This window comes from Gymnoscopelus microlampas (assembly GCF_963454915.1).
Source record: "Gymnoscopelus microlampas genome assembly, chromosome: 12".
NCBI classification, from domain to species: Eukaryota; Metazoa; Chordata; class Actinopteri; order Myctophiformes; family Myctophidae; genus Gymnoscopelus; species Gymnoscopelus microlampas.
The window spans coordinates 38,906,603-38,918,073 of NC_139949.1; the positions used below are offsets into that span (position 1 = coordinate 38,906,603).

At 40.1% G+C, this 11,471-nt stretch overlaps 1 protein-coding gene across 1 annotated transcript in view; it reads right to left on the reverse strand.

Moving 5' to 3' along the window:
* Positions 1-8,358: 8,358 nt before the first annotated feature.
* The window catches only part of LOC311057325 (ADP-ribosylation factor-like protein 3), a gene marked incomplete at both ends in the record, with an annotated part of 5,188 nt that continues 2,075 nt past the window's right edge, over positions 8,359-11,471 (reverse strand). The window contains 4 exons of the mRNA XM_084074280.1: positions 8,359-8,424; positions 9,623-9,808; positions 10,008-10,058; positions 10,240-10,356. Coding sequence (XP_083930406.1) covers positions 8,359-8,424; positions 9,623-9,808; positions 10,008-10,058; positions 10,240-10,356 — 420 coding nt within the window. The remainder of the gene's footprint in view (positions 8,425-9,622; positions 9,809-10,007; positions 10,059-10,239; positions 10,357-11,471) is intronic.

Below are 11,471 nucleotides of genomic sequence, written 5' to 3' on the forward strand. Positions count from 1 at the left end.
AAGTTGAGTGTGGTGGGGATGTACTGTACTGACCTGTCCGAGCAGCTCTGTAAGGCCCAGCACTTGAGCAGTTATGAGACCAATGCCGTAAAGTACACCATTAATCTGGCCAACGGCCCCGCGGAGCTGCCTGGGGGAAATCTCAGTCAGGAGCATCACAATGGGGATTCTTCCAAGGCCTGCAGGCAGGGACAGGTTTACAACGTAATTACATTCAATGTACATAGGATATCAGTTGTCAATATTTCATGATTTATTGTTTAACTTTTCTTTTTACTCACCAGAATGTATCCCACATAAGAAACGTCCAATGATCATCATCTCAAAAGAGCTTGAACTCTGAGCTGCAGCCATGAATAGAGCGCCCGTTAGTGTGAAACTATTATTCAGCAACAACGTGCCCCTACTAAAGAGATAACAAAACAAAAGCAAGTTTTGATGAGTTTGCTATGTTGAAAAGCAAAGTTATTCAAACCCAAAGACGTATAGTGAATATGTGTTTTGAAATTTGAAATGTAATGTTTTCCCCCCACTATGACAATCTAGGTTAAATGACTAACCACATAAACTATACTTAACTTCATTTGATGTCAAGCTCATGTTGGATGCTAGGGTTCATCTTGTTAAAGGTGACAATTGGTAATTGGCCACAGCCCTTCAAACCATCCCAATGTAATCGTACGTACACACATCTATGTATGAATATCTTAACAAAATCAACAGCAGGAATTGAAATCCCTGATGCTTTCCATTAACTTTCTCTTCAACACAAAACAGTTACACAACTCAGTGATGCCTGCGGTCAACCCACCAATAAGCCTTTGAGTCCAGTCAGCCAATCAGGAGGCAAACTTGGCCTGGGCCGTGGCGTGGCGGTCCAGGCACCCTAGGCTGCAATGCCAGCCTGACAGCGTGTCGTGGTCCCGAGGATCTTTGCTACGTGTCACTCCCCATCTTTCTCCCCATTTCCTGTCAGTCTACTGTCCCATCAATAAAGGCATTAAAGCCCAAAGATAAATCTTTAAAAAATCTTAATAATGAGGCAAAAAATATCTCAAACACTGAGATATATTGGCTGGATTGCCTTTGGAATTTGGTGTACAATTTCATGCATGAAGGATATTTGGTGACCCCATTTGGTGACCTCATTGCCTTTTCTCTAGTCTTTTCTCTATGCCAAAACTTTCACTTGCACACAAGTATATCTCAAAATCTAATGGCCAGAATGCCATGAAACTTGATGATGCCATGAACTGATTTTGGTGTCCTCATGCATTCATGCTCCCCTAAATCCTGACCATTTCTGTGACCCCTTTCTCTAGTACCACCCTAACGTCAAGTTCCATTTGCTTTCATTTTAGGGTACTTCACAGCTTTAAAAAAAAAAAGTAAAGATATGTTTTTGATAGTATACAGTATACAGACAGGAAAAGGGGAGAGAGAGACGGGGAGTGACACGCAGCAAAGGTCGTCGGGATCGGGACTCAAACCGCGACATGCTGTCAGGCCGCAATGGGGCCTAGGTTCCAGCTTTCGAAATTGCGGCAAATTTATTTCACTTCAAAGTTTTCGGGCCTCTATAAGGACGGCAATGTCGGTTCATTGATTCAATGTGTTACTATAATTATTATCACTTTATGGACAATTAATAGTTTTGTTCTTTTGTTTGTATATTTCCCACTCTACACCTGTTGTATGCTGGACCAACCTAAAATGGGGTCCTCCCTTTTGTGATCTCTCCTGAGGTTTCTTTCTTTTCTTGTTTTATTAATCAATGGGTTTTTCGAGAGTTTTTCTCTGCCTGATTAACCCATAAAAGGTAGGATAAGTGATATTTTTGGTTAAAAAGGTTAAAGTACTATATTCAGATAGTAATCATTGCTACAGAGTGTTTGTCCGGTCACAGGGGTCTCTCCAGCACTTTAATAAACAGAATATAGTACATTTCCAGGTAGGTGACAAAATGTAAGCCAATCAGGAGAGAGCACTGAAAATGCATTTTCTGTTTAATAAAGAGCTGGAGAGACATGGGAGACTCCTTTAACTGAACAAACACTCTATAACAATGAGTACAATCAGAATATAGAGCTATTTAACACTTATGTTAACCAAAGTAAATCACTTACCCTACCTTTAAGACCGGGAAAGTATTTCCAAAGATTTGCACACTCGGTGCCGCACTATGACATTGCATATCTGATATTTTTAGAATAGCCAAAGAAATCTAAAAATAACACAGACGCTTTCCCGGTCTTAATGGGCTAAGGGTCTAAAACAGTTGGTGTTGTTTTTTCCTTTGTTAAATATGGGCCTGTAAAGCTCGTTAGGATGGGATGGATGGGCATACAGGTATGTGGATAGTTTAGAAGGGGAAAAAAACATGGTGGGATAACATGGGGATGGGGTGCGACATTTCCTGGGGCACTGTGCATAAATAAGTGTCTCCTCAGAGTTCGGTAGTGGTAGGATAGCATGCAGTTAAGTGTATTTCACTTTACCTTCCCAGGACTTTGACCAGAGGTCCTGCGAGTACAGTTCCAAACAGGGAACCAATGCTTGCAATGGAGACAGTTATGGACCACAGTAAGGTGGTACTGTCACAACCTAAGGGCTCACCGTACCGGGCCAACCATGTCTGATTGTAGAAATCCTGCACAAACTGAGGGAAAAAATACACACTATTATCTTCTTTATTAGGGGTCCAAAGGATGATGTTAATGGAATGCTACTCATTGTATTTGTAAGGATTGTTCTTTCTTTCTTCTCCGCTAAACATATCTGTGTCTCAGAAAACATAATAGCTACAGTTCCCAAGCTTTGCAGATAGGTTGGAAATGCCAACCACTACTCAGACAAAAAAACATCAACAATTGGCCAGATGGTGTCATTATAAAAACAAACTTTATCCTATATTTTAATTGGCCTCTAAATGTTGAGCCATATGTCGCACAAAAATAGAATTTCCCCCCTCGAGTATGTTGGAAATTGGACCAGATGAATCTATCCATATAAGCAACGCCCAATGCATTTCCAGTACATAGATGTTTCTTCTACTATACATTTTGAGCAGTAGGCATACAACTGGGAAAACAGCATAGCTGGACCAAACTAAGGCCTTTTATTGTCTCCGCCAGGCCGAAAGGCATGGCGAGAGTATGTTATGTTTTTCCCCCTGTCCGTCCGTCCGTGTCCGTCCATCTGTGATCAGCTAATCTCCGGCACCGTTGGCTTGATTGCAGCGAAACTGCACACACACGCTTCCTGGATGCCAATTCAGAACCTCTGCCCAAATTTTTTCTCATGGGCCTTTTATAGCACCACCAGGATTTTGTCCAAAAAACACGCAAATCGGTACACAGTATAGTCATTAAACAAAACGTGTCTTTCAGATTTTTCATATTCCATCCTGATTGGCTAAAAATGACTTCCAAAGTTGAACAAAATGCCTCAAATCATGAACACAGCATGCAATTTCCGTGACATTTTGCACGCACAATCCCATTAGGCCGAGGAAGAAACACCATATGAAATCTTTCAAATCAGCCTCATGGTGGCACTATAACAGGCCGATTTGTGTTTTTACCTATAACTTCACCGATCTGTGTAAAACTTTGTATGCACACTCCCTAGAGGTCAAGGAAAACCCTTTTTCACATCTGCCAAACTTTGCACGCACATTCACACTATATATGTTGAGGAACAAATGCCACCCTTTTATCATTGGCCTGTTATAGCACCACCAGCTGGTCTAATTTAGCAAAACAAATGTTTTTAACAAAATGCCTCAAATCATGAATGCAGTCAGTGTCTGATTGTCGTGCAAGGCCTAAGAAGAAATGGCACCCTTTTCACATTGGCCTATTATAGCGCCACCAAGAGGCCACAATAGCCTACCTGACCTGGCGGAGACCTGTGCTCCGAGGAGCACTTTTTCTAGTAGATTATTATGATTTTTTACTTATTTTGGGGGGCTTTCATTTAATAGGTTAGGTACAGTGTAGAGAGACGGGTAGAGAAGGGGAGAGACATGCAAACAGTCAATCTGGCTGGGAATGGAACTGGGGACTCTCTGTAAAGCATTAAGAGCCCACGTGGTACATTATGAACCCTAAGCATTCAGTTATCGGTGCCATGATGATACGTAGAGCAAAGGTAGGCCAACTGTATTCTAAACAATTAAGACTGTCTGGACTGAGCTGTGACACAACTCAGACACTGCAAATAGTGGATACACCATGACAACATGGCCTGATTGGCTGAACTCACCACAGCAGGAGCGTTGACCATAGTGATGCTATAGCCATGGGTAAAGGATGAACCCAGAGAGCCGAACAAGGTTGCAATTATCAGGGTTGCTGTGATTGTCTGCCCCTGTGTACACACACACACATTTTTTTAAAGACTATGACTGCATTAAAAGTAAACAAACTATACTATACAAACTTGTCAAACATTGGCCAAATTGTCAAATAATATAAAAAAGATGCACAAGTTGTGAAAATAGCCGATCTACAAGCTCTTGCGAGGCGTTGTAGATCTACTATATTCACAATATTTATCTGTGGAACAGAGTCCAGCTAAATTGAATGCCTCAAGTCCTACATTCCAGGGTGGTGGGTGGGTGGGGGGGCCCAGTTCACAAATAATTATTTGGGTTCACAAATAATTATTTGGGGGGTCACGGCCTGAAAAGGTTGAGAACCACTGGATTAGAGAAGTGGTTCTCCAGAATTGGCCCACTGCGGACGGACAGGTGTACCTGCCCCTTAACCCCTTCAATCAGGGAACGCATACATACAAAAAAAATAGCAGATATACAAGCTCATAGCGCGGCTCCAAGTGCCGCACTACGAGCTTGTAGATCTGCAATTTTTGGGGGGGAAAAAAAACGGGAAAAATGTGTGCACATTTATATATAGATATATATATAATTAAACTCAAATCTTTGCTTCTGGGGATTCTACAGATGTCTTCTAAATCAGCGGTTCTCAAAGTGGGGTCCGGGGACCCCCAGGGGTCCTTGATGGAGTTCCAGGGGGTCCCCAGCTAAATTATAGTTAGGAACCAAATGGACCCTTATGGTTCTGTAACAAATGGGTGTACAAATGGAACCAATGGTAACAAATGAGTGTACAAATTTGTACACTCTCAGAGTTAAATTAACATTGATTTTACATTATAAATTGGGGTCCCAGAGGTAGAAATGCCATTAAATGGGGGTCCATAGCCTATAGTGCATGTAAAACTGAGGATCCTTGAAATTAAAATGGTTCAGAATCACTGCTAGAGCCGTAACAAATCTTCTCTTATGGGGGTCCCTGAGGCATATATTTTCAAATGGGGGTCCGCGGGCTAAGTAAGTGTCAATTTGGGGGTCCTTGACATGAAAAAGTTTGAGAACCACTGTTCTAAATCCTAAAAGTTTTTTTTTTAAATACTTCTGTTGCTATAATATCAGTGGTTCTCAAACTTTTTTCATGTCAAGGACCCCCAAAATGATATGTATTTGTCCACAGATTAGCTTTTCTCAAGAGCATTTATAGGTGAGGTTGCTTGCGCTAATGTACCTTATCTTTGGAGATGTCTGTCTTCTGGTCTGTGTTGGGGTCTATTAGATGGTCCGTGTTGTTGTTGTTGGCTCGGGTTGGGGTGTCCATGTCCCCGTCCATCTTGTGGTGGTCGTTGGGTTCAGCTGGGATCTCCAGCTTCATCTCGTCACTTTGGTTTCTCTCATTATATGGAGGCTGCCGAAGGACTCCTAAAGAAATGCGGATGTAAATTATGTCAAATTGCATCACATTTCCAACACTTAAAATGTAGAGAGCTCTAAACAAACATGAATTGACCTTTCGCTAACCCTGCCCCCAAAATCCTGTTTCTCAAAACCTATCTTTTAGCAACAGGCTGCTGCTTGAAGGTTCTTCATGCTTTAAACAAAATGGGGAAACTACAAGGCTTTTTTTTTTTACATGGGTTTATGGGGTTTGTCATTCTTTGATTGCTTTTGCATTCATTGTTGTGTCCCATTCCTTGTTCACTTCAATATCATGAATATAAAAAGACTCAACATCCAAGGATGCAATTGCATAGCACTCACCAACTTCAATTTCACTAATAATTTCGGCCAAAAAATGCTAATGTTTCAGCCTAGTTGGCCTTCATCAGAACAGCAGGTGTCATGTGGTTTATATAGGGGTTCATGGTGATTGAATCACCTGTGACTGGGAGGGCAGTCAATCAATTATTTTAGGTAATCTTAAAGAGACAGTGTGTAATAGAGGTCACATAGAAGATTAGTCTTCACAGATAGAGGTCACATAGAAGATTAGTCTTCACAGACAGAACTACACAAAAGTGAAATAATCCAATTTCTGAAGTAAGATCAAATTCATAGAATAAAGATTAAACATTGGCGGGATATATGGAGAAAATATTTTGATTTAGCAGTATAGGCCTACAGTAGCAGTTATATGAGAGGCCAAGTAACACAATCTAAACATGAACATAGTTGCCAGCAGCAATTCTAAATACAAATCACAAAACATCATTTATGAGCCTATACTGTATGGTACTGTACATCTGAATGAAAAGACCACAATGCTCACTTATTACAAAGAGCTGAAGCTTCCTGCTAATATGAATACAATGAATGAACTCACCAACAGTGAACACCATGATTTATGTGGCAGCAAGCTGTGGACATAATATTGTCCCCTGTGGCTTCAAGTATTGTCAATGGCTGATTTTGTCACAATGAAATACCAGCACATCTCTCTGCAGGGAGAATCATTCTCTGATTAGAGGAATGGCATAGTTTTGAAGTTTGAAGTTTAGAGACAAAATAATTTGCTTTGAAAATGAAGGATGAAGTGAAGCTGTGCAAAACAGTTATCTTCCAGAGATTGAATTGAATTTTTGATTAACCATTATGTTATAGCCTACTGCTCTGGGACTTTGATATTATAATTGCTTTCAATTATAATATCAAATAAATGCATTTATTTCATTGTGTTTTTTATTTATATCATTGTTTTTTATTTATTTCAACTCATTGTCAATACAATTTGTATTTCAAGGTATTCGTTTTGAAATGTTTTGACCAAAAAACTTCCATGTATAGTGTGTTCTGACCTGAATAGCTAACATGATAAGGATGTTGGATATAGACGGAAAAGGCCTGCATATTTCATGTATATTGTCTATTTCAGTGACTGGAGACAGAATTGTTTAATGACTAAATACTACTTGGATCAGATAACGTATTTTGGTATGGAAATATGTATATATATATATATATATATATATATATATATATATATATATATATATATATACACATATTTGTCTGACAGATTCTTTTCATGGCAATCCGCCCATTACATTTTGAGATCTCTTGTGTGCCATCGGCCATTTTTGCTTATGGATGTGTTAGAGCGGAGCTAGCGGAGCTAAAATAAATGAATACATAAAACTGTAAAGAGCAGAGAATACAGACTGGGAGACATGGCTGCAGTTTATTCTCTTTGGAAGAGAAAATCACAAAAACACAAAAAGAAGAGCTCCTTATTCAGAGGAGGTATAGCCAATGACAAAATGCTGTATCATTTCATCACCTCAGTCAAAGTATAACTATAGACCACACATAAAACAGAGGCAAATATCCAAAGTAACATTAATTGTAATTCAGTTTATATCCATAACCTATACAAGACCTATACAAATATACACAACACATTGCAAACACATTGCAAAATAACCTGGGCACCAAGAGTATTAAATTCAAGGAGCCTGGCTTCTGGCTTCTACAAAATAGACACCTACAATGCTGTGGATTTGTACAGACCAAGAACATACAGTATTAATGTGTGTATCTTCATATCCTCATCACAAATGTTCCTTGAATGAACAATATATTCCAACTGTTATCACAAACTTACAAAACCAAACAGTAAGGACAAAGTGTGATCGAGATTCATAACTGAAAAAAGAACCCTTGGTAACAATTTCTCTCCCATGAACAGACCATTCAATCAATCAATCAATCAATCAATCAATCAATCACGTTATTAGTTTCTTTGCATACCACCAGTCTTTGTTAATGTTCCTCCATGGTTTTGGTTTAAAAAACATTCACATTTCTCATCATGTGCAACCAGTCCTTTTTAATTATTGTATGTCTTCCCTTTGCTGCTCTGTCAAAGCACATTGTGGCCACAACTTGTTTTGTTTGTAAGTAAATAGGACTTGACTTGAACCTCCCCACTATCCCCATACAGTAGGATGAACAATCAGACAGACGCAGCAGAGTGGAGTAGAGCAGGCTGCTGTCAAACTGATGGAGGCAGATTGTCTTCGGTTTCACGGATTCTCTTTCTTCTCCTCTTTGTCCTTCAAGACGTTATTGCAGATCCAGTTCATGCCATCCTGAAAGGAAAAGGAGCACAGAGCACATTCTTTAACCACTTGAACCCTACAGTAGCATCCTTATTCTGGCGTGAAAATGCACTGAAGATAGAGTTACAAATGTGCTGTGACTGTGAGCTTGTAGATCGTCTATATTCGGCAAAGATCTTTGGTGTAGAGGAGGACCAAGTACAGGGCCGACCCAGGTCCCCCGGTCAACTACTAACCACTAGAGGGCAGCGATGGAAGACGTACTCACATGTTTTACTTGAAGGGATAGTTCAACCAAAAAATATATTTATTTCTATTGATTAGTCACCCCATGGAGACTTGAATGCATGGATATGTTTTTGTTTTTGTCTCATTCCTAAGCCCATAATTTGATGATCAGTGGTTCCGGTAGGAGACACAAAGAAGACTCTTTGTGTCTCCTACCGGAACCATTGCCGGTCATCAAAATATTGGCTTAGGAATGAATGCGACAAAAATAGAAAATATCCATTAATTCAAGTCTCCATGGGGTGACTAACCGATAGAAAACTAGAAAAGTGTGCTCCTCAGAGCACAGGTCTCCAGGCCGGGTTGCCTACCCAGGGCCCTTTGGAAGCCAGTCAAAGCCAATTGGAATGGGGTCTGACTCATACATCTTGATCACATGACCCTAGTGTGTTTTGAAGAAACACATATGGCAGATAATGTAATCTGGCACAGATAAATTGCGAATCCAGGGGGGCAGGGTGTCCCCAGTGTCATGGCTGGCTCATATCCATGACAAATAAAGGGATGTATGTTTTATAATGTAATAATTTACATTAATTAATACATTAATCTGCAAAAGTGCAAATTAACTAGTAACTCAAGTTTTCAAATAATTGTTATGAAAAAGCTATGAGCTTGTAGATCTACTATTTATTTTTTTTATCTTGAAAATGTGTGCAAATCTCTGAATACATATTTTTTTAAAGCAAACATTTTAACTCAAATCTTTGCTTCTGGGGATTCTACAAATGTCTTCGACAGTTTTTTGAAAAAAAACTGTTTCTATATCAGTGGTTCTCAAACTTTATATTTAGTTCCAGGGACCCCCCAAGCAAATATTTGAGTTACAAATGTTCGCTTAAAATATATATATTCAAAGATTTGCAAAAAAATTAAAAATAGCAGATCTACAAGCTCATTTAAGCTGGAAAACCTAACCTAACTCTACCTCCTACTGTACCTGGACTCCCTCCGCAGTGACAGCGGAGCAGGCCTGGATCTGCCACATGCGGTCCCGGTAGGTGTGGAGGTTGAGTCCCTCTGCGATGTCACTGGCTGGGGACGCCGTGGCCAGGTCCTGTTTGTTGGCGTAGATCAGGACCGGAACCCCCTTCAGGTTCTCCTCATCAATCAACTCAGCCAGCTCCTATAGTGGCAAGGAGAAAGGATATAGGATGGATGTGAGCGAGGGACTGAAAAGTACGAGAGAGATGACAGAAAAGTGGTGGGGTGACAACTAGGACCTAGGTGACTAAACAAACAGACCGACAGATCAACATACCAACAGAAACACAGAAAGACATATGGATAGACAGACAGACCGACCGACAGACAGACAGACTTACAACTCCAGTTTCTTCAAACCTCTTCTTATCAGCACTGTCAATGACATAAATCTGAAAAAGGGCACACGGGGTAATTAGCTAAATCCACAGACAGACGATACTTGCATTTTATTCTCAGTGCAAATTCACATGTTTTGTAGACTTTTGTCTAATTGAAAGATGTGATATTTGATTTCCTGTAGACAATAAATGCTGATACTGATACAGTAGCAATACCAACACTACCACCCACCAGTAGATCTGTGTTCTCCAAGTATTTCTTCCAGAAGGTTCTGATCTTCCTCTGTCCTCCGATGTCCCAGACGTTCAGCTTCATGCCCTGACATGTGATGCTCTTTATGTTGAAACCCTATAACAGGAACAGAACAGACATTCAACTTCATGCCGTGGCGTGTGATGCTCTTCATGTTGAAACCCTAGCAACAGAACAGACTTTCAGCTTCATGCCCTGACATGTGATGCTCTTTTATGTTGAAACCCTAACAGGAACAGCACACACAAGTCAGCCAGGGTTTGTAGGGAATTTGGTAAACTGCCTTAGAATGAATCAGTTATATTTGTCACAATAAAGCTCCATCGTTTTGTAATATTCTGTGAGAAGAGAGAGGATGGCAGAGTGAGAACGGAGGGAAATAGATAGAAAACAGGTAAATAAAGGTATCAGCTAGTCAGTGTATGTGAAAGCATACAAGCAAATATGTACATGGATGCCCGAAATAACAATTAAGATGTATCTAAAAAAAATCTGGTCTACACAGTTCCAATTATCAGCAGGTTGACGTTCTGTTTTGAACAATTTCCTGGGCAGTATACATACTGTACATGAGCAGGTTAATTTAAATGTGACACTCCCCTAGAGAGCTTTGTTTACTGGGATTATGGGTACGGAATTTGTTACCTTTTCCCGCTTTCATATCTTACAAGGTTTATAGTTTCTTGCTTTCATTTCTTATCTCAGTGTTATTCAACTATGTACGTTTTTCCTGTCTGTCACTACCGTTCTCCTTAATCCCCCCTTTCCACCCCATTTAAACCCCCCTCTCTATAGGGTTAATCTCTGATCCTGAGGATTATGGTAATAGCCCTGTTTCTATTCTTAGCCTGTACCAGTTTCTGCCGTGACCCACCTGTTGATGTCTTAGTTACAAAAGTTGGTCTCGGAGCCCCTAAATGTCTACAATATGGGTCCAAGATGGAAGCCACAACATGGAACAGTTATAATTCTGGACTAAATCATATCTAACAGTCTGAAGACTCACCTCTTCAGACTCCACCATAGATAGCCCTTAGCACTTGCCCTAGCCTTGACGACCTTGCAGGCTTATGCAAAGGTTAAAATGTCATTTAGATAGCATGTTATGTAGACAGATGCCAGGTTCATTTGTATACCTGGCATCCTATATATAGTGTGCATAGTTTCAATGAACAGATTATGGATTTTTTTGGATATTCTACAGTTTAGAC